Source organism: Thunnus maccoyii, chromosome 2 (genome assembly GCF_910596095.1).
Source record: "Thunnus maccoyii chromosome 2, fThuMac1.1, whole genome shotgun sequence".
NCBI lineage: Eukaryota > Metazoa > Chordata > Actinopteri > Scombriformes > Scombridae > Thunnus > Thunnus maccoyii.
In genome coordinates this window covers 18,928,938-18,952,539 of record NC_056534.1, presented here as the reverse complement: position 1 = coordinate 18,952,539, position 23,602 = coordinate 18,928,938, and the positions used below count along the sequence as shown (strand labels likewise).

The 23,602-nt window shown below is 42.4% G+C and overlaps 1 protein-coding gene across 3 annotated transcripts; it reads left to right on the top strand.

Moving 5' to 3' along the window:
- Nucleotides 1-1,648: 1,648 nt before the first annotated feature.
- si:dkey-117m1.4 (serine/arginine repetitive matrix protein 1) lies at nt 1,649-22,864 on the top strand. Of its 3 annotated transcripts, none has more exons than XM_042393927.1 (9): nt 1,649-1,821; nt 10,045-10,139; nt 10,528-10,609; nt 11,699-12,065; nt 14,920-14,994; nt 16,003-17,150; nt 17,904-18,733; nt 19,011-19,265; nt 20,884-22,864. In XM_042393927.1, the coding sequence occupies exons 1-9, from the start codon at nt 1,727-1,729 to the stop codon at nt 21,135-21,137; spliced, it is 3,201 nt and encodes a 1,066-aa protein (XP_042249861.1). In that variant the 5' UTR covers nt 1,649-1,726; the 3' UTR covers nt 21,138-22,864. The 3 variants fall into 3 exon arrangements, with proteins under 3 accessions (XP_042249861.1, XP_042249872.1, XP_042249852.1); XM_042393938.1 differs by having other exon boundaries at nt 11,696-12,065; nt 19,011-19,250; XM_042393918.1 differs by having other exon boundaries at nt 11,696-12,065.
- Nucleotides 22,865-23,602: the final 738 nt, after the last annotated feature.

Sequence of the window (23,602 nt, the reverse complement as noted above, 5' to 3'; positions counted from 1 at the left end):
CAGTTCCACTTTCTTCCTGTAGTCACTTTTTGCCTCCTTTACTATTCTTCTTACATTGTAGGCTGCTGCTTTTTAATTATCCATGTGGTGTGAAGCAGTGATCCAGAATGTTTATTCCCCTTGTGGTGCAGTCAATATGTTGATGGAAGTCAGGCATAACCTTCTTAAGGTTAGCTTGATTTAAGTCTCGAGCTAGAATGAGCGCAGCATCAGGATTACCAATCTGTGAGCAGTTCAAGTCTTTGCAAAGATCTGACAGGGCAGCCTCTGTACTCGCCTGTGGTGGGATGTAGACCACTGTGATAATAAATTCCCTTTGGAGAAAGTGCGGTCTGCATTTGATTGATAATAACTACCACTGTCACACCAGTCCTTATTCGCCATAAAGCACATGCTTGCTCCTCTTTTCTTGCCAGAGTCCTCTGTTCTGTCACTAGAGTCACCTGGTTGAATGGCGCTGTCCAGTATTCCAGGATTTAGCCAGGTTTAGGTGAAACAAAGGACATTACAGTTCCTGATATTCTGTTGGAAACTGATATGGGCACGGAGGTCATCCAGTTTATTATGCAACACTCCATGTGGCCAGGATTGCAGCTGGTTATTAATCCCTCCACGTTTACCTCGGTGTTTCCTCTGATGTTGAGATGGACGAAGAGATGGTCTTCCTTGTCTGTGTGGTCGGGATCGTAGCTGGTGTTTATCCTGTCCACCTTTTCCTCGATGTTTACTCTGATGTTTACTTTTGAAAACCTCGACTGGCCAGGTAGCAGAGTTGGCAGGAGGAGAGTTTACAAAGTGGTGAGTTGACCATTTCCCTGTTTTGATGAGTGACTTGTAGTCAAATGTTATCATTGTCATATATTATTAATTATTATTTAGGGTAATACTATTCAGGTTATATTGATCACATTATTGATTCTGGCAAAAATGGGAGTTTAATGCATCCTAATGTTAATTAGGAGAAATATGCAAGAGCAGTTTGTCTAAATTTGCCAATAGTACCAATATATACAACTTGAATGTTGAAAACTGGTATACTTCATTTGCATATTTGAATCGTCCAATCAATTAGGACATTTATTAAGTATAGGGCTTAGAAGAAACAACATAAGAAACAGTCTACACTCTGTAACAAACCATGATTTGGTACCCAAATCACCCGATTTGTTGATAGGGGAGTAAATGTGTTAACCTGTTGATAAAATGACAACGCACAGTGCGTGTGGGTTTGTAAACGGAACTAGAAAATGTTTCCCAGTTTACCTTAGTGTTTTTCTGCTTGGAACACAAACTTCACCTCAATGTTTAGGTCCTCACTTTTTTATTTTCATAATTTCTTCTTTCAGTGAGCGAGCTAATCACTCTTCTTAGGAACGGTCTACTTTTTTTCATCTGCTTGGTGAGCGCGTCCATTCCTCCGCAGGGGTGTCCGTCACCATCCTATTTATTAAAAGTGACACACAGCTTGATATTTATCCCCCACAATTAGCCCGTTTAAACTCGGTGTTTTAAAATCATACTTTCCCTCAGTCTTTGGCACACTGAGAATGACGCGATAGCCTACATTATAGACTATTTTGTGGCCTGCCGCGCGCCGCGCACCCCTCCGCTCCGCCGCGTTGGGAGCGGCTGGAATAACCTTGGTGTGAGCCAGTTGAGCGGCTGGAGAGGGGAGAGAGAGGCTGAACTGTGCGGCGGTGGAAGATCAGCGATCGCTGGCGTGAACATGGCGGAGACCGTACGCTCGCTCTTCGACTACCGGGAGACACACAGCCTGGACAGCGACGGAGAAGGCGTCAAACCGGCACCACCACTGCGGGGGTGAGGGAGTCAATTAACCATGACTTAATATAGAATAGTGAAAAACTGTTTCATGATAGTGTTTTCCTCCCCGATGACAGCGAGACTCGGGTGGGTGTGTGCGCGCATGTTATGTGTGAGGCTGTTTTTGATGGAGCTAAAGTTGTAAACAAACGTTACTCGTCAATTTTGTCAGTGAGTAAAAGACCAAATGAAAGAAATTGTGTGAGAAAGTCACTTGTTTGTCTCATGCTAGCTTGATTTTTTTTAAAAAACCCCTTAAATCCACCTTACAAAGCAGCTCCAAAGAGGTGTGTGCGCGCGTGCGCTAGTTTGCGTTTGTGTACATGTGCGCACGCGTGCGTGTGTCTGACACTGTATTCACCTATTGAATGTGACTGACAGGGTAAAGTAAATTCAGCATAGACACACTATTTCAACTACAAAAACATGCCATGCACCTTGAATGTGTTACTTTTTTCAGGTGAAAACGAAAACCTGGGGGTTTAATAATAATATGTCGTGTCTTAAACTGTAAATAACAAAAGTTTTCAGGAGCATGTCTCACAATACAATTGTTCAATTTCACAAAGTTACAAAAATGTTGGCATAAATATACTGTCAGAGCTTTCCTGTGTGTTTGTCTCCCTCTCTCTCTCTCTGTAAGTGCGTGCTCGCGCCTGTGTGTAGTGTGCCCGCGCATGTGTGTGTGGTTGTGTGAGAGTGGGAGAGAAAGGCACACACACATACACACACATATACACATAGGGAGGGGGAGAGAGCATGAGAGAGAAAGGAGCAGCTCTGTGTGTATGTGTGTGTGTGTGTGTGTGTGTGTGAGGGAGAGAGGGGAGGGTGGTGTGTGTGAGGGGGGAGGGGAGGTGTGTGTGTGTGTGTGTGTGTGTGTGTGTGTGTGTGTGTGTGTGTGTGTGTATGTGCTAGAGCAGAGGAAGGAGGAGGGAGGGTGTGTGTGAGGGATGGAAGGGGAGGGAGTGTGTGTGTGTGTGTGTGTGTGTGTGTGTGTGTGTGTGTGTGTGAGAGAGGGATGGGAGGGGGAGAGAGTGTGTGCGTGACCGAGACAGACACTATGAGTGTGTGTGTGTGAGAGAGAGATGGGGAATGGGAGGGGGAGCACAGTGTGTAAGGAGTGTGTGACAAAGAGAACAGGAGTGTGTGTGTCTGTGTGTGTGTGTGTGTGTGTGTAGTATAGAGTGAGTGAGTGAGTGAGTGAGTGAATGAGTGAGTGAGTGTGAGTTTGTGTGTGGTTGGGAGAATAAGTAAGTGTATGTGTGTGTTGGGAAGACAGGAGTGTGTTTGAGAAAAAGGGAAATGTGTTTTTAAATGTGTTTTTCAGAGTGTGTGTGTGTGTTTGCATGCATGCATTCCTGTTATTGTGTTTGTGTGTGTGTGCGTGAGAGAGACAGATAGAGAGAGAGAGACACACAGTGAAAGAGAAGAAGAGAAACTAGAGTGTGTGTGTGTGTGTGTGTGTGTGTGTGTGTGTGTGTGTGTGTGTGTGTGTGTGTGTGTGTGGAAAAAGAGAGTGGGGAATAAAGGTGTGTTTACTGTGTGGCAGAAGAGAGAGACAGAGAGAGAAAGGATTGCGAGAGACTGTGAAGGACATGTGTGTGTGTGTACGTGAGAAGGAGCATATAAAAAGTGTATGTGTGTGTTGTGTATGTGTGTGTGAGAGACAGAGATAGAGGGGAAGTGTGTTAGAGGCACAGGGAAGGGGAGGGGAGAGTGTGTTTGCGCATACGTGTGTGTTAGGAGAGTGGGGGAGGGAATGTGAGTGTTTGTTTGTGTGTGTGTGAGTGTGAGAGACAGCGAGAGAGAGAGAGAGAGAGAGAGAGAGAGAGAGTGAGAGAGAGGGATGGGAGGTGTGTGTTTGTGTGACCATGAAGGACTGTGTTTATGTGTAACCAAGGAGTGTGTTGGTTTCGGTGTGTTTTTGAGAAGGGATAATAATCAAATGTATGATTGGTAGAGAGAGAGAGAGATTTTGAAAATTTTCAAATGTGTGTGTGTGTTGTGTAAAAACTAAAGAAATATTTTTTGATGCTGCTATAGAAACAATGCAGAAAGTGGTGAAGGAAAGAGTGTGTGTCTGTCTTTAAGAAACTGAGAGATATGTGTGTGTGTGTGTGTTTGTGAGGAGCAGAGAAGAGGAGGTTGTGTGTGTGTGTGTGTGTTTGTGTGTGTGTAACAGTGTGTGTGTGTGTCTCAAAGAGGAGAGAGCAGCAGAAGATGGAGGGTGTGTGTTGCAGAGAGAGAGAGAAGGAGCACAGAGTGAGAGTGTGTATGTGTTTAAGAGAGTGAGAGAGAGGAAAAGAGTAGGGAGGGTGTGTGACAGGGTGTGTGTGTGTGTGTTTGTGTGTGTGTGTGTGTGTGTGTGTGTGCGCATACACTTGCGTGTGTGCAAGCTTTTGAAACAGAAGGGGAGGGTGAGTGTGTGTGTGTGTGTGTGTGTGTGTGTGTGTGTGTGTGTGTGTGTGTGTCTTGGAAACTGAAAAAGAAGGTTTGGTAGCTAGTGCATATGCTGTGTGTGTGTGTGTGTGTGTGTGTGTCTTTTCTGTGTTTGTGTATTTGTTCTGGAAGGAGAGGTGTGTGTATGTCTGTCTGTGCATGTGTGTATGTGTGTGTGTGTTCTGCAGTCAGTAAGAAAGGGAGGGGTGTGTGTCAAGGGGGAGACAGACACAAGGTTTGTGTGTGTGTGTGTATGTGTTTGTGTGTGTGTGTGGCTCCTAGACAAGGGCAGTGTGTTTGTGTGTGTGTCATACAGAGGGAAGGAGAGAGTGTTTATGCATCTACTTTGTTTATGAAAGAGGAAAGGACAGTGTGTGTGTGTGTGTGTGTGTGTGTGTGTGTGCGTATGCTCAAAGGAAAAATATGTTTGTGTGTATGTGCACACTGTGTGTGGGTGGTATGGTATATGTGTGTGTGTGTGTATGTGTGTGTGTGTGGGGGGGGGGGGGGTTGTGTTTGTATCTGTTTTATTATTGAGGATTCTGTGTGTGTGTGTGTGTGAGAGAGAGAGAGAGAGAGAGAGAGAGAGAGAGAGAGAGAGCGTTCTGCATGAAGGACGGAGTGTACGTGAGGCTTATTGAGTGAGTTTGTGCAAGTGTGCCGTGTGTATGTGTGAGTGATTGTGTTTGTGTGTAATCCAAACGTATGTGGAGTGAGCACAGTAGAAACAGTTGCGTGACAAGAGGTTGCGTGTGTGTGTTTCACTCCGCAAGTACACGTAATATTTGTTTGTCTGTGGCTGAGGAAGAGTAATGTGTGTGTGATGGAACATGTGTGTGTGTGTGTGAGAGATACAGAGGAGGAGAGAATATATTGTAGCAGATATGCATGAGTCTGAAAATCTGTAATGTGCAGATTGTATGTGTGCGTGCTTGCCTTTTGTGTGTGTGAGAGAGGAAAAAAGTGTGTGTGTGTCAGAGATGGAACATGAGACTGTGGGTTTGGTTATTTGAGAGAGAGAGAGAGAGAGAGAGAAACTGAGTGCTGGAGAGAGAGAGAGAGAGAGAGAGAGAGAGAGTGTGTGTGTGTGTGTTTGAGTGAGCTTTCCTATGTGTGTGTGCGCATGTGAGCTTTAGAGAGGGGTGGGGGGGGTGGGGTGTGTGTGTGCGTGCATGTGAGCTTGGCTAGAGAGAGGATATTTGTGTGTACTTTGTGTGTGTACTTTGTGTGTGTGTGTGTGTGAGTGTGTTTGCGTGCCTGTAAGCCTGAGAGGGAGGGGTGTGCGTGTGTGAGCGCCTGTTTGCGTGCCTATGTGTACGAGTGTGTGGGTGTGTGTGTTTGTGCATGCATGTGGGCCAGAGAGGGGGAGGGGTGTGTGAGTGTGTGTGTGTGTGTGTGTGTGTGTGTGTGTGTGTGTGTGTGTGTGTGTGTGTGTTTGTGTGTGTTTGTGTGTGCACATGTGGACTCTATGAGCTGTGTGTGTCTGTATGTGTGCTCACGCATATGTGGGTCTTGAGTATGGACTTGTTTGTGTATTTGTGCATGCATGTGGGTTGGAGGGGGGGGTTGTCTGTGTGTGTGTGTGTGTGTGTGTGTGTGTGTGTGTGTGTGTGTGTGTGTGTGTGTGTGTGTGTTTTAGTTGGAGTGAAGAAGGGAGAGAAATGTGCAGGGAAAGAAGAATGAGAGAATCGATCGAGAGGGTGAGACAGAATGAGACAGGAATGGAGGGAGAGATTCAGGGGGTCAGCTCACTGATGGAGGGGAGGTGAGACAGATTTGGTAGGCAAGAAAGTTCCCAGAAACTCATTGAACCAGAACTGAATACAGAGACGCACACTCAGAAGACCCAAAATAATCCAGCAAAATATAAACTCTGAAGGAAACGGGGGTTTTTCTGGGAAAAGCCGGTGACCTGTCAGGATCAAGTGTAGCTCAGGACTGTTAGCTAAGCCTGTCTGTGTGAGCGTGTATGTTAGCGTGAACAACTGGTGCAGCGTTTGTGGTACAAGTCTGACTTTGTAATATTGTTTTTCTACAGGCTTTTTGGAGTAGAGCTGCGCAAAAAAATCAATAATTTTGGCGTGTCACTGGAATTGTATTGTGATGATGTGACCACATAATATTAACACATCTGTGTTGTTGTTTTGTGCTTTTAACCAGAGGTAAACACAGTTTGGTTCTGCTGAGCACTTCTCACATGTATGGTCTGGAAATGACAGTAAAGTTTACATTATGGTTTTTGTTTTTACAAAATAATTGTAGTTCAAGGTCCACTTACTAGCTTTTTCTGGAGCTTTCAACTTCATCTCATGGTTGTTATTAGCAGATAAAGTTTGCTCACTTGTCAAGTTTTCATGATGCATTTACCGTCAAAAGTTTGGACACATTTTCTCATTGAAGTGAATGGGAAGGTTTGTCCAAACTTTTGACTGGCACTGTATGTAGGATGTGGTTGAAAGCTCCAGAAAAAAGCTGTCAAGTGGACCTTGAGTTTAGATTTTTTTTTAACAAGCTGTTTCCAAGGTCAAGAATGAACTTTTCAACCAGTGTGATTATCTTATATGTAAAGTTGCAAAAATCAGAAAAAAATATTCTGCTGTAATATTTAGAGCCTGACTGATTTATCAGTCGACCAATAAAATTGGCCGATATTGGCCATATATCACAGATATATCGGTATTGATGTACATGTTGTCCAATATGTGCCGATATGAAAACTTTTTTTTACACAACATAAAGTAGAAAACGATCTCTGTGGTCATTTAGATATTGTTCTTTGCATTTTTTTTCTATTTATAGTTATTTATAATTATTAAATTCCCAGTGAAGTTTACAGTTTCAGTGCACTGATGTCATTTTGGACAATAAAGACTATTGGTAAACTGTAAAATATCCTGCCTCCATTACATATCCTTGTCACAAGTATTTGATAACCACATTTGAGGGATCATTGCAAAAAATCGTGTTCATATATACTATATATAAAGAATATCGTCCAATATATTGATATCTGAATTTTTTTACTCCCTAATATCAGTATCAGTCGGGCTCTGGTATTATTTATTTTAAGCATAGCCTTACTTTTGAGTGTACACATGTTAAACGGAGCTCATTTTGCAACATAAACAAGCATCATATACATCAGAGACACAGCAGTGTGTTGTGACATCACCAGTGCATGTTGCTGAGGGATGCTGGTGACCACAGATGATCTTATCGGTGTGTTATCGTGACGGATACCATTATGTGGTCATGTGTGATTTTCTGTTTCTGTGTTATGATAAGTTAAATACCACAAGACAGTGTAGTGGTGTGAAGGAAACTCTGCAATTGATTGAGGAAGCTGTTGCAACATCTATTACAAATACAGTATATGTTACAGCACTGATTCTGAGGTGAAGGGAAAGATTTTTCAGATTTTGAAGGAAACCGTTTTTGTCTTTGTCATATTTATACTTCCTCAATCCTGTCATATTATATAAGTAGATCTTTTCTCATGCTTCATTTAAAATGCTTTCTCATGATTTCTTGGTAATTATCTTGTTTGATTTTTGATTCAATTTTCCAAGCTGAGATTTGTGTGGTCGGTTGTTGCAAAGGAAAGCTTCTCAAGAGGAAAAAAAAAAAAAAAATCTGTACATTTGTGAGCACAAATGCAGACGCACACTCCTCTTGCACACTCTCTTAAACACACACACACAGACACACAGACGCACACAGACACACACAGACACAGACATGCGCGCACAGTATCACGAGTCCAGATGGGAATGGAGTGGATCAATACAAAGACAGTGGGTCTGGTTGATATCTCTGCTGAATGAGTATCTCTCTCTGTGTTCTGTCTCTGTCTGTCTTTTCTCTCTTTTGCTCCCTTTTTCTATTTTTCTCCCTCTGTCTGTTTTCAGCTGCTTCAGTTTTTTTCTGTCCTTTCCCTTTTTTTTTCTTCTTTCCTTTCTTCCTCTCCTCTGTGTTTTTCCCTTTCTCCTCTCTCGTATGCACGCACACACACACACACACACACACACACACTAACACAGACAGTAATGAACACTTCAAAATCCAAAGCACGATCTTCCTATGGCCTAGTTTTAAAAGCCTCCAATGTCATGCAAGTAAAAAATAGAGTGACAGAGAGAGGCACACACTCACAGGAAAACAATATATTGAGATCTGTGTTAACTGAACTAGTCGAGAAATCGGCAGAGGAAAGAATCAGTCTGGCTTTTCAAAGCACGGAGGTTTTGGCATGGATTTAGTCTGAAGAAGATAATCTCGCTTGGCCATTCTGGGCTCACACAGGTGGCTCCGTTTGAGCTCTCTGGGGTAAAGGCACACTCCTTAGTGGTGATCCAGGGGTCAGAGCACTCAAGTGTAAACACTAACTAGATCGCAGAATCTTACTGTGGTTAGTGTGGTCATTATTATATAAGACTACTGCTTATATAATCATTCACTTTGTTGATTTGTCTCAAAACTGTAAAAAAAAAAAAAAAACATTTGGAGTTTGTTAATTTGTTAAAAACTGATGAGTCGCAGGGTGTTTGTTGCTTTTTGTCCTTTTCATGGGATGTTTATATCCAATAATGAAACATTACATACTGGCAAATTATAAGTCAGTTTGTGTGGCATTTGTTTTCATTAAACTCTTTCTTTAAGTTTAATATACTTTACATCCCATAATCATTTCATAATGTGATTTAAAGAAACAGGCTGACAAGTTTCCCTGTTCATTGGTTCTTAATTTAAATATGTAGAGCTACTTAAATACTTTTTTGGACACCGCCTGAAATGTGTCTGTGACATCAATTATTGAAAACAATCAAATACCAAAAGTTGACACCAAATGTCTGGTGTGTAATATATATATTCATTACTTATTCTTTAAATCATAACTGTGCCAAGTTTAGATTCTGTTTCATGTTGGCAGAGTTCATGCACGCTTGCTTGTGTTTAGACAACGTTTAAGAATGAGAGAAGTTTTGTTTCTTTTCTTAAATGTTAAAAAAGGTTTTGTAGAAAAACATGAGTATTGTCCACTTGGTTCGTTTTGCTATCAGTAGCGAAACTCAGGTAGTGAACTGGTAATATAGAAAAAATTCAAATGATACTCAACTATAGTTGTAGGTTGTTTTGTTTTTGTTGACGATTTTACTTGTTTTGGGGTTTTTTTCTACCACTTTAGGCTGCGTACACAGGTGCTCTGAGATTGAAAAAATGAAATAGTTGCTTCATTTTTTTAGGGTTAAGGGTCAGGAATGCACAAGAAAGATTTAAAGGCTACCATGAATCATCTATGGTGGTCCAGAGGGGACAGTATTCACATTCTCCTATGAATATTTGACTTTTGTTTTTTTTGTTTTTTTAAATTAGAGGTTACTCTTAATTACTGAAGGAAACTCTTGTTACTAAATTAATATTTCTCAGGAATTACTTTACATGAATATTCAATTGTGCTTTTGCCCTGAGCTCAGTGTAATTTCTGAACTTGCTGTGTGGTGAAGAAGTCTCAATATCAGGATGTGTTTCATGCTCCAGTCTCACACATTTAAGAGTAGCAGTTAAAATAATCATTGTCTATTTGCTGTGTCTGTCTCACTGTGTTTTTTTTTTTGGTATTTTGTGTGCTTGTATGGAAGGGCAAAACGTAGTTTGTATTGATCCATTAGGTGGCCATCAGCTTATTGATTACTCTTTGACCTGATTGATGTGAAGTTTGGCCAGTAGGCCGATTGATTAAATGATAATTGCGTGTGTGTCTGTGTGTATTCTCTCCAGGCGTGGCTGTGGAAGGAAAAGGAAAGGGACACCCGTGAAAGTCTTTGTTACACACACTGAGGAGGAGAACGTGCCTGAACACAGCTTCAACCCAGGTGTGTATGTGTGTGTGTGTGTGTGTGTGTGTTTTATCTGCATGCCATATTCTTAGTGCCATCAACTGTGTGTGTGCGCTGTGTGTGGTGTGTGCATGTGCATCTGTCTGTGTGTCTGTGTGATCGGTGTGGGGGTGGAGCGTGTGCAAGTGAGTGTGACCTACTTTTGTGCATGTGTGCATGTATATATATATTTATATATTTATATATATATATATGTGTGTGTGTGTGTGTGTGTGCTTGCCCATGTATGTGCTGCGATGTGCACCTGTGTATGTGCTCTAGGAGAAAGGGGCGATGACCTTCGTGTGTGTGTGTGTGTGCATATGTATGTGTGTCTGCATACTTGCATGTAATCCTTTTATACTGACTGTTGTTGTGCTCTCAGGTGATCGTAAGGAAGCAGCAGAGAATAAACGGCCCACACTGGACGGGCCTTTCTACAACACAGAGCCTGCTCCTCACAACTGGTAAGTGTAAATTTGTGTCGTTAAATTAATTGATGGTAGTAGGTTTTTTTTTTGCTGTTATCTTAATATAATAAATATGTCTTCTACATGTGTACATGAATAAAAATGGTTAAACAGTCCCCGCAGGCTGGTACTTTTGCTCAGCCTTTAGATTTAGAAAATAATGAATGGTTGCTGATCTTAACTCTGCACTTGAGGACAGCTTTGTGTGAGAGCAGCTTCTCTGAATCCTTGTCCTCAGGACTCACACAGCCCTGTTGTTTTTCATTTGAGCCATATAATCAGGCTGATTTATACCTGAAATGTCAGAAGAATGCAGTTGACTAACCGGTAGGATAGAAAATCACCAGCACACATAGGACGATGATTGAGAATCACTGCCCTGAAGCGCTGGCATGAGCTTGTATGTGTGGATTTTTAGTGTTTGCTTCGTACTCATTCAGCTGCTGTGGATCCCCACAGCAAAACACAGGACCCTGTGGCTAGAAGAATGTAAATACAATGAGAAAACATTATTATTACAATTCTATCACAACTGTTCATGTATGATTGAAAAATACCAGTTAGAGCACACACGGCTAAATCATGGACTGGATGCAGGATCAAAGCTGGATTTTAGAACATGTGACCCTTCTACAGATGTTCTCACAGAGAAATGGATTCATTAGAATAGGAAAATACTGCAATTAATGATTGTTGTCATCATTGTTTAATTTGGCAATGATTTTTCTTGATAACTGATAAATAGTTTTACTTGATAAAATGACAAAAGAATTGAAAAAATCTGTCACAATTTTCCCAGAGCCCAAGATGAAGCACCACCAACAGTACAAAACCCTCAAATTAATATATGTTTGGCATTTTTGCTTGATAAATGACAATCAATTATAGAAAGTACTGTTGATTTTAATTGACTGTTTCAATATTGAAAAATACACAATAGAGCGACAGCATATCTTTTCAGTCCAACCAAGAAAAAAAAATTAATGGCATGGGAACAGAACAGAAATATACCTACAGCACATGTTTTCTGATGAAGGTAGTGAATTGTACTTCCATTCCCCCCCCCACCCCCTCACCTCCCAGCAGTCTATCGGAGCAGGCTCACGACAAAGTCTCCAATGCATCCAAGACCAGCTCCTGCTCAGCCTCTACACCAGCTCCAGCTCCAGCTGCCTCCTCTGCCCCAACCCCAACACCAGTCCCGGCTCCTGCCCCGGCCACAGCGACTTCAGCTCAGGCCCCGTCTCTGACCCCTGCGTCCACAGCTCCGGCCGCCCCAACAGCCTCTGCTCCAGCCCCGACAGCCAGCTCCTTCCCTCCTTCCCCTAACTGTCGCATCAGAGAGGTCCACTGTGGCAGCCAGGTGCGACTGGTTGTAATCGCCATCCGAGACATCACCAAGGGAGAGGAGATCACTGTGGACTACAGCCTGACAGAGTGGGGAGAGAACCTGGTCAGTGCCTGCAAGAGCATGCAAAGACACATGTGTACACCACACAGTTTCTGTTAAGATAATTATGATTACAATGACATTCATTCCCTCACCACTAACCCCCAAATCCCGTTAAACCAGCTATTTGATGATGTGCATTTAGTTTTTGATACTGCCAGTACAGCTACAGTGTAATTCAGTTGGAGAGAAGATGTTCAGCAAGAAACATTGAAATTTGGTGCTGAATTAAACAGCAAGGGCTTCATGCTGGACTCACCATTTCGCATTCATGCTCAGCTGTCATTCAGGGAGAAATTAGTTGTAACAGAGGAAAAGACATGAGTCTTTCCACCAACAGAAGCCTCAATAGACCAGGGGCCTCATTTATAAAACAGTGCATAGGATCCAAACCAAAAGTGTACGTGTGCACAAAAGCCGAAAATGGCGTGCACCAAAAAAAAAAAATCTGATTTATAAAACTGTGTGCACGCACAAATGCACATATATTATCCTTTTATACATCACAATCAACTTGAAAATGTGTGCACGTGGACGAACTTCATATCCCAACCCTTACACTCCCACAATTAACCTTAAATAGTCAATGCAGAAGCCCTCATGAATACTGATGTATATGTTGTTTGTGTGGAGAACAGCAACAGTAAAAGAAGAAAGTTTGAGAGGCTGACGGCTGCAGCAGCTGTTAATGCAGTCGGTGCAACAAACAAAACAATTCCTGAAATTAAACAAAGTGGTCAGACATGGAGGTGCCAAGAGGCACATTGCTGCACACTGTCAGTGTATGGACTAGTGGAGGCTCAGGGACGCCGAACCTCACCGCTTGGTATTTTGTTAAGCATCTGCTTCATATAGACACATGGCCGATGAGACCACACACTCAATATCTAAAACACAATAAACACTATTCATTTATAATTAGTCCAAAATCCAGCATACAGGTGTTCCTCTAATTTACACAGTCCATATATGAGTGCAGGTGGTGAAAATGTGCTGGGTGAGGTGACAGGAGAAGGCAGAGTGTGCCACCGTGGTGTCTTCAGCAACAGCCTTGTGTTCACTGCAGCGATTTTACAAACAAAAAATATATGAAAACTAAAATCAAACTTGGTGATATATGCACAGCATTAGAAGATATTATTTTAAATCTGTTAGCACTCTGTTCTGTAATTCTTTAAAGCTATTTGATATAATCTTGGATTTCTACTACCGATGATGATATTTTCATCAGTTAGTTAACATGGTTGAGGTGAAAAGGAATCAGTATATTCACACTTAATATTGGGGAAAAGTATGCCAGACTTTCCAGAATCCCTCCACATCCTGGCATCATCCTGGCATTTCAGCAGCTGCGGTGCTGCTCCACAACTGACCACAAGTGTAAGTAGCATACGGTCCAACTCTCTCCTCTGCCCTCCGGGGGTGGGGATGGTGAAATGCGCTGATGAAATATTAAGCAGAATTTGATGTGATATTTGAGTTGGCTTATATCTTTTTAAAGTTGAAAGGTGCTTATGGAAAAGTTATGGCTCATTAGCACATGTAGAAGTAACACTACTGGCTTGAAAGTTTATAATAAAGTGGATCTATAATTAACGTGATATGAAATGAAATTAAATGTGTGAGAGAAGAATCATTATACAATCTGGCTTCAATTCACCACCTCACCATCTGTGTCGCCAATATCCCCTGTCTCGAAAATGTTTGTACGCGTGGGTCAGTGTTTCCATACAGGTGCGCACATTCTCCCGTCAAGTTTGCTTTTATAAATCCCAACGTTTTCATGGGAAGTGGCGTACGCCTCTTTCAGGCCCCATTTTGTGCAAATACAACAAGTAAAAATGAGGCCCCAGAACACTATGCAGCCACAGGACATAATGTTTTGATTGGGTGGAGCCACTCATACTTGTTCCTCTTAGTAGTTTTTATTTTAAACTGCCTAACCAAAATCTCCAAACTTAATTTCTAATCCAAAACCAACCATTTCACTAGATTAAGGCACAGAATTTTACTTGTACACTTGGTCCTCACAAGTATATATATATACACTCATACATTGTGCATATCTCTGTTGACTTCAGAGAGGCAACCATATGTGTATTTACACACTGTTGAGCAGCTTCTCACACACACACACACACACACACACACACACACATACATACATACAGTCTGTCACGCACACACACGCACACACACGCACACAGATGTAGAGATTCACACATGTACACATTCTTTCTACATACACACACACACAAAGCTAAGCAAGGCATGGGGTTACCATGGTGATGGCTGAGCTCCAGTTTTCTCTCTACCTATAGTGCTTTAGCAACAGTAACCATGGTTATTACATGACATCTGTTCCTTTAATGGATCTCATTAGATTGGATCAATTTACTCAACAAAATGATGATACCAGGATCCATTTAGGGAAATTAAATTGATGAAAACTGAGAAATTGACATCAGTGGTTCAACTGGGACCACGGATGCTCGCGGTTCTTTCAGAGCCAAATTTTAATGTCTTAAAATTTTCCAAGATAAAGTCTGAAGTACATCTTTCTTGGCTCCAAGAAAAGCAGTTTTTATTACTGGTTGATTTGTGCTGTACATAGTGATCCATTTGATTAACCTTGTTTATTGCTCACAAGAAGTTAACAGTGTTTGAAGGCATATTTCTGTTCACTCCCTTTGTTTGGCTTGTTAGTGAGGATTTGGAGTCTTAATCAACCTCAGTGCCAGCGACCAACTGTGGAGGGGTGTCCTCCTTTCTGAATGACAGCTGAGGCTGATTGTGATGGCAAACGTTAATGAGCAGTGTGCCGGCTGTTTTAATGTGACTGCTCTGTGTTTTACAGGGTTTCCGTGGTACTGTATCTCCAGCGCAACACGAGTGTAACTCTGACACTGAGAATAACAGCAGTATCAAAAAGGTAAAAGACAAATGCCACCTGTTTCCTAAAAGCACACAGTTACACCGACAAAACATCAATTTAAAGTGTGCAGTTTTGTTGTTACTACACATTGTCCACCAATTGCCAAATTTAACACCCAGGTTACTTTTTACTGTAACTTATGTTCCTTAATGACATCTTCTAAATAGCAACTAGTTACTTTAGTAATTTAACCTTTATAAATAATTGTCTTTAATAAGCATAAAAAACTAAGCACGTCTTTTGATCAATTCTTTAATTAAATGCGATATTGAGTTGTACATATATTGTGTTAATATTTAAGAAAACAAAATTCTTACACCTTGTAATACTGGCAAAAAATCCACTGTAAGAGGGCCTTTAATTTCAAATCACAATACGTACAGTATTTTGCATAAATATTTACTAGGGGGTGCTTTTCCTAAAAATGTTGCTGCCTAACATCTCTGTACATTAGAAACAGAACATGATGAACAAATGTTGATGTGGCACTGCTGTGCCTGCAAGATGCCACCTGTCTGGATGTGGGTGGACATCACTTATGTTGGAAGCAACATCATTATCATCAGGTCCTCTTCTCCCTGCTCTAGATAATTGTTTTATTATGTGTTGTAATGTCATAAGACCAGTGGTTTACAGTGAATAAGCAGTGTGCTAGTGACCACTGTTTTAAGAAAAGCACATCTTGGCAGCTAGAAGGTTTTTCTCTCCAGATTCTGAGCCTCAGGGTCATTTTTGCAGAATTATCACAAACTTAGCTGCAACAAACCATATACAGGAAAGCAAAGTAATGAAGTGCAACTTTGAGAAAGGAACAGAAAAGCCAATATATATAAAAAAGTAATTTATTAAGTTTTTGTGCCAAAGTTAAGTGCCAAACCTTCAACACAACTTAAACCTACACACTATTGTTTTGTAATCATTGTGATAAGACTGCAAAAAAATGTCTTGGGGACAGCAGGTGACATGATCTCTTTTCCCCTCTCTGTCACTGTCTCTATCTTCCAGGAGGACGAGCCCCTCTCTCTCACAACCCAGCAGCAGCGGCAACAACAGCAGCAACAGCATCAGGAGTACGTCACCCCCTCATGGTCTCTCTCCCCCTCCTCCTCCCCCATCTCCCACTCTGATGCCAGTGACTCAGACGCAGGGGATGAGGACAACTCCAGCCCCCGGGGACGCGCACCACGTCGGCGCAAGAAACGGCGCGGCACTCCTTCAAAGAAAAAGACCCCCCATCGGACCCCACCCGGGCGTCAGCCACCACTCTCCTCCGGCAGTGTTCCTCATCACAACCGTCCACTTCCCTCATCCCACCCTTCACCACAGTCGTCTCCTCCCTGCTCGCCTTCCTCCTCTTCTTCAGCTAAGCCTGTGTTCAAAACTCCAGCTCCGCTGGGCCCCAACAGCACAAGCAACGTCAACACAAATGTCCCCAGAGGAGGAGTGTCCATAGACTCCATGCGCCAAACCTGCGAGTACTGTGGACGTCACTTCCGCTCCTTGGGCCGCCATTTAGACAAACATCATGCCCACCAACCAGACGTGTGCTCCGCCCTAGTGGAGCGCTACACACAGATGCCCCGCCTGCATGCACAGAGCACAAACTCCGCTGCAGTTCACACTCAGCAGCATTCAAAGTCGTCACAGGCTGCGACACAGAGCCGCAGCTCAGAACTTCCACAGAGTGGTGTCCAGGACCTCTCCATGTCTCCACCTACTCTCACAGCGGCCAACCAATCCCCTGCCTCCTCTGGAAGAAACTCCACCCCACCTGTGCTGACTCCTCCGCGAGGACAGAACGCAGTGCCAGTGTCTGTCTTAAAGAGGAGCCCACCCCCTGTGGCTGTGCCCCCGTCCAGGAAGGGGGGAGTGAGGAGGCTAAAGAAAGACAGACAGGAGGAAGAGGATGAGGAGGATGAAGATGAAGAAGATGTAGAGGTAGTGGAGGTAAAGAGGCCCAAAGAAGAGGAGGATGTAGAGGTGGTGTGCCCTCAGTCCTTCAGCAGCAAGTCGGCCAAAGAGATGGACCCACCAAAAGAAGAGGAAGATGAGGAGGATGAAGAGGAAGAGGAGGAGGAGGAGGAGGAGGAGAATGGAGTGATGGAGGTGGAAGATGAAAGTGGGACAGAGGATAAGGAAAAGGACCTGCTGAGGTAAATTGATGTTGTCTTATCTTGCTCTGTGAGCAAATTTGTAAGATTGTGTCTGAACCTCTGCAGGTATTCTTGGCACAAATTTGTTCCCTCCAATTACTCAGTTTGTTCTCTTGATTGCAATTAACAGTTACTCCATAAAATGTTTAAGGATTCCAAAGATAACAGAACATTGTGCTCACAGTCAAAAGCAAAAGCACTGTATATTCATGTTTGTCAGGCCAGATTCTTTACTACCTTACAACTTTATTTTTCAAAGTTGACCAACACACTGCTGAAAAACACCCAGCAAGTAGCATCAAAACTGTATGAGAAAGAGTGTTGATGGGACGATGACAAACGGAATGTATACATAACTTAACACTTTTTATTTAAAGAGAAGAAACTCTGTAGTTTATCTCTCTGTCAAAATACAGGTACTAGCCAAATAACAATCTCTCCCTCCCTAACTGACTGTACCAGCCACAACAACCTGTAATTTCAGCATTATTAGCTTTTAGAAATGAATTAATACAAGGACACAATAAAAAAAAGATAACCTGTGCTCACACTATATGAATTCAGAGATTAGTTACTAACTCAAAAGACCAGATTACTAATTTGTGCACACAAATCACATAATAGCTGGTATATTAAAAATGTGGTGCTTTTAGACTAAAGGGTATTGCAACAAACTACCCAAAAACTGAATCAGAAACTAATACTATTTAAATGAGTATTTGAACTAATATCTCACTTTCTCTCTTCTTCCAGTGGTTCAGGGCGTCACCACATGCTGCCCCTCCTCTCGTCCTTGTCCTCTCTGGTTCTGTACCTCCGTCGGCTGCAGCACTCAGCCTTCTTGTCCCTATCTCGGCAGCTACAGTCAGCTGAAGCCTGGCGCCTTCTCTGTCACTCCAGCCTGGCGCTCCTCATCCTGTACAATCGACGACGTGAGTGTGAGGTCTCCAAGCTGTCCATCGCTGAATACCGAGCTCGCATCACTCCCCAGTGCCCTGTGCCTGTCCCGCCTGGTGCCCCTCCGGCTCTCACCCCACTGGAGGCTTCCCTGTCCCCCTTTGAGCGCCTGGTGCTTCCCCACCTCCCTCGAGTAGGGGTCCAGGGTAAACGTGGACGCATCCAGCCCCTCATTCTCCCCCCTCACTGCGAGCCCTGCCTGGAGCTCCTCCTGCAGACACGGCAAGATGTGGGAGTTGACCCCACAAACCCGTATGTCTTCGCCAGGCCCTACCACTCCCCTGCCACACCACTGCGAGGCACCGACCTCCTCCGCAGCTTGGCCCGCTCCAGCGGTACCCGCAACCCTCGAGCCCTGACACAGACCAGGGTTCGGCGCCAGGTAGCAATTCTGACCCAGTTGCTGCTTCTTGGAGAGGGAGAGGAGCCCGGGCAGCTGGGAGGCAACGCTGTTGAGAGGCTGGAGCACTTCCTGGAGAGAGAATACCATGTGACGCAGAACTGTGCCGGAATTGGCCAAGACCCAGGCCTGATGGGCAGAGTGGGCCGGGTTGTGCTGTGTGGAGAGAGAGACGGAGTGCTGTTCAGAGGAATGAGCCTGAACCACATCTGCTTGGAACTGGATGGTGAGATGGATGGATGGCTGAACTAATGAGTGCGACTGGTGACTTGTTCTGTTGTCCAAGTCAAGCTGTTTCATCCCTCCCTTTATGGTGCCAGACATACCCTGGCTGGAAAAGGATTACCAGCATCCTTCCAGTTTATGTGGATGTCTGTGTGTGAATGGGAAGTGTTGGAAATGGGAACATATAGACTAGTGAGACATTAGACTAATAAAGTTCTTCTTTTTTCTTTCCTCCCTCCTGTCTTCCTGCAACCTTTCCTTTCCCTCCTCCTCTCCAGTTATGTCAGGAAACTCTGCAGACTCGTACTCAGAGGGAGAGTCCGAAGGTGAACAGATGAAGGAGAAGCCCGAGACGCCCACCCCCGCTCCCGCCCCGACACCGACACCAACACCCACCCTGCTGTATGTCAGGAAGGGCAAGAACAACGGGCGTGTGGGACGACCCAAGAAGCTCAAGAACACCCAGCCACCCCCTCCACCGCCCCCACCTCCACTTGTCAACCGCAAGAGAGGCTCAGGTCAGCCCAAATCAGGTTTGTTTGGGTTTCAAGTGAAAGTGAACGTAAACAGTTAAATTAAAAGCAGAGAAGTAAAAAAAAAAAGAGGAAAATTGTGCAGGAAAGAATAAAAAACTGTTGCAATAAAACCTAACAAACAAAAGTCAAGATAATGAAGCAACTAAATAACAAATAATAGAGTAATAAAAAAATCAATGAATACAAGAGCAAATCACGAATTATTATGTGAAATGTGAAAAAAACAAGAAAACCAGAAGAGAAAAAAACATTATAGCATAGACTGTTCAAGCTGTTTGGATCACCAGACAGGCTCTGAGTCAGTATTTGAAGATGAAGCTCAAGGTGTATCAGTGGGTTTTTATTTCAGCAGGAACGTTTCAAAGGTCAAATGAAAGAAAACACTGTTAAGAACACATTCAACAGGAATAAAATAATATTTGCAAGTACAGGATTCCCTATTGGAAAGTAACAAGTGATGTCTTGCAAGGTGCAAATGGTTAATATCTTACGTTAAAGTTGTGTAGAATCAGTGTCAGAGTGGAGGAATGCTTTATGTGGGGATCAGACTGATTTTAAATTATATAGTAAATGACATTTTTGATGAACTGATTTCAATGTCAAATTAATTGTAAATGTAAGTGAGGGACGTGTAATTGATTTTTTTCCTCAATGTTTGGGTTTTTAAATTTGTATGTGATTCACAATTTGTAGCATTTTTAGATTTAGAGACAATTTCCTTTACGTGTTTTACGTGTTTTGTCCTTAAGGGCCACCGTACATTTGAAAGTACCATTTGTGGCAAAACAATGTCAGCCTGTACTAAACTGGAATCTGAAACAGGGCTGCAACCAATTGTTGCTTTCATCATCCATTTAACTGCCAGTTAATTTCTCACTAAATCTATTAATCATTACAGCTATAAATGATGAATAAATGACATTATCCCAACGCCCAAGGTGACGTCTTTGAGTAACAGTCCAAACCTCAGAGGTATTCAATTTACTATCATAGAAGACTATTAAAACTCTGACATATTCACATTTAAACAGCGGAGGCCAGTGAGTTTTTTGCATTCTCGCTTTGAAAATTACTTAACTGAATAAATTGTTGCCGATTAAACTAATTGTTTCAGCTCTAATCAGAAAAGCACAAAAACAAGTAGCTTTGAGTACTGTGGTTTACATTATCAAAAGTCATCCGGACTGTGTAGCAGACACACAGTATTGTCAAAGCAACAAAATAAAACAATTCTAATTATTATGGGAACAAAAAACAATGTGCAGAGTCTGTGTGTGGACTTTTTTGCCTTCATCCCCCTGATTGGTCAAACACCTGGTATCAAAAGGTTTTGACTGCCAGTGAAGACGTTTCTTTACATTAGTTACATTTTTACTGTTACTTTCACAGTTTTAAAGATGCAGATGATATTTATTTGAAAGGATAAAATGTCTGAGATGGTATGATGGAGCTTAAATTTGTGTTTTCCTAAAGGCTGGATTATAGTTCAGTGAGCATTCTTAAAATACAGAATTTTTGTTTCTTGTGAAAACAATGACGTTTGTGCAACTATGGTTGGTGAATTTGTTAATAAGCAGGAAAAAACTGACTCCATTCCCTCCTCCTATCTTCTCAGGAAAGCGTGGCGTCCTGAAGCGTCCCTGGTCAGAGGCGGAGCGCGCGGCAGTCGAGGAGCACCTGACCCAAAACATCACAGAGCTCCGTGTCCCCGCAAAGGCTGACTGTGAGCGCTGCCTGCAGCAGTGCCCCTTACTGGTCAGCAACCACCGTGACTGGCGAGCCATCAAGTTCTACTGCCACAACCGCATTCAGCTGCTGAAGAAAAACCAGCGGCGTGAAAGCGAGCCGCAGCCCCTCACTGTCTGCTGAGAGGAGAAGCAGTCGGGGGGGCAGGGGGAAAGGAGGGTAGAGCCTAGTAGATGTCTGGTGTGGTGCAGCTGATCAGAGCAGATTCTCAAATGGTACCCTGCTGCCCAGGAAATGCACTAATTTTGAGAGGACGGTCCTAAATTTCACTCCACCATTCTGGTAGTGTGGTTTGTTTTCAACATCTAATTTGATGAGTGATGGCATTTTTATTTTTAGCCACACAAGAACATAAATTCAAGTCACTTTTTTTGCTGCTTTACTTTAAGGTCTTAAAATTACACTAGAGTCTTTATGGTGCTCCTGGTTTGAGGGTTACAGTGCGAGTCTTGTCGAAAGCAGTGCGCTTGGACGGGTGCCGTTTGAGACATGCCTTTGGGGACTTCAGAGACCACGACGCTGGCTGCAGCCTGTGTCGTGTTGTATATGGACTTTTTTTTTTTTTCTCCTTCCAAAACGGATACACTAGACTGAAATGTAAACAAGGGAGGCGAACGAGCCCTACAGTGTTGTTATATGAACGTCGTGAAGTAGCATTAGTGTTTTATGCACTTGGAGACGTTAATAGGACAAGTGGCCTGTGCTTGGGCCACACTTTTCTTAATAGTGGCTTTATAATTAGAGTAGGCCTATCTAACAGCTAACCTAGAAGAATAGCCAGATCTCTGTTGTAACAAGCTACTTCCTTCATGCAGCTGTGCAATTCTTACCTTGGTTTCATTATATGTAGATCCTTAATTTACAGGTAAGGTACTAGGTAATGAATCAGTTACTACTTTTGCGGTTAGTATTAAGTTTTTCTGTACTGAAATGGAACACATTACGATGAAGATGATTTTTTTCGACAAACTCCGCAGCGGGAGTTGTGGGTTTCATGTGAGAGACAATTAAATGGCGTCAGAATGTTGAGATGTTACTTTTGTATACCTAAGATGTTTAGTCAAACTACAAAGCCCAGAAACATTAGAACTGTTCTGAAACCTGTTGGACTTGTGTCCTCTTTCCCAAAAACAGGTACAGAAAATATGTCAGCAGCTACCATTTCCCCCCCCCAGGAACAGTATATTTATGTTTCTTATTGTTTGTTGTTGTTTTGTTTTTTTTTTTGCCTGTTGCACATTTGTTATTCAAAGCAGTAAAAAGGTGCTATAGGCCAATAAGCTGGATATCACTTTATATGTGGAAAAGAGATTCCCGTCGGTGGTGTTAGAAGTCTCTTAAAAAGTGGGCATTTATCAGAGAAGTGATTGTTCTGTGTCGCCATGTTTGTTGCATTGTCTGTGTTGTCTTTTCCAACGGCTAGAGCTCCTCCTGTCCTTTCTGTCCTTTCTGTCCTTTCCCAGCCACACTACACAGTTTGCAGCTCAACCAGATTTTTGGTTTCTTTTCAGCGATGCTGGAAATCTGTGTCCATAGGACTAAAACCTCCATGAAACCTCAAGACAGATACTTGAAGTTAATTTAAACCTTTTGCAGAATCCTTATGTTCTTTCTTGCTCTAGCCTTGCCAGTTACACTGTACATAACAAATATATTATCATTATGCTAACTGGTCGTTTGTGCTAGACTATATGTAGCTTTTTTCCATTTCTGAGTTATTGCTATCTGTACATAAGCCTGTTTGTAAATACTCCTCAGAGAAACAAAGAAAAAACACAATGTATGACATGCCTTGGTTATTGTGTTATGTTTTTTCTTTTTTATAAGTCTTATAAAAATTTAAAGCTCTATGTTTGGTGTTGTGGTTATTTATTTCAATGCAACATTTTGCCAAAAAGTGAAATGATTCCTTCTGGTGAAAACATTGCAGCAATTTGTAAATTATTAGTTAAATATTTAGAATTTATGTTATCAGAAAATGTGTTGGAGATAATGGCCAGAGGCTCAGTTTTTACAACTGTGTCCACTGCATGTAATTCACTGTTAAACACACTAGATGGAAGTGTTGGTTCATAAACCATAAACTGTTCTCAGAAATAAGTAGAAGGACAAGTTCCGAGAAAACGATGTAGTTAATGAAGATGCCTGTCTCTCTCCTGGCTATAAAACTGTTAAGCAGGTGCATGTACTGACAGTATGACTCAACTATAGATATCTAAGAAAGCAGCATGAGGTAATTTCTTCATCCTTTTGTCTCTACTGTCTTCTGCTCATGCAACTCCTCGTCTCCAAAGTCAGTCAGGGACTCCTTGATTAACAGCAAGATCCTCTGTCATCTGCAGCAATTAACAATCTCCATGTTGCTGTAGCAGTTTGTAATTCATTATTTAAATATTCAGAATTTATGTTATCAGAAAATGTGTTTGTGTTAAAGGTGACTGTCGCTGAGTGTGTTAATGATCAAACTGTAGTAACTGTCAGTGCTGTGATGGGATATTTGCACCAGTTAAAGGTAAAAGCTTTGTAGGTGGCAAAATAATTAGATCTGAAGGACTTTGGCATTCAAGAGATTTCAGTCTTTCTCTTGA

Coding starts and splice junctions, on each gene's coding strand:
- si:dkey-117m1.4 (XM_042393918.1), top strand. CDS start 1,727: ATGGCGGAGACCGTACGCTCGCTCTTCGACTACCGGGAGACACACAGC. Junction 10,610..11,695: donor GAGCCTGCTCCTCACAACTG/GTAAGTGTAAAT, acceptor CTCACCTCCCAG/CAGTCTATCGGAGCAGGCTC. Junction 17,151..17,903: donor AAGGAAAAGGACCTGCTGAG/GTAAATTGATGT, acceptor CTCTTCTTCCAG/TGGTTCAGGGCGTCACCACA.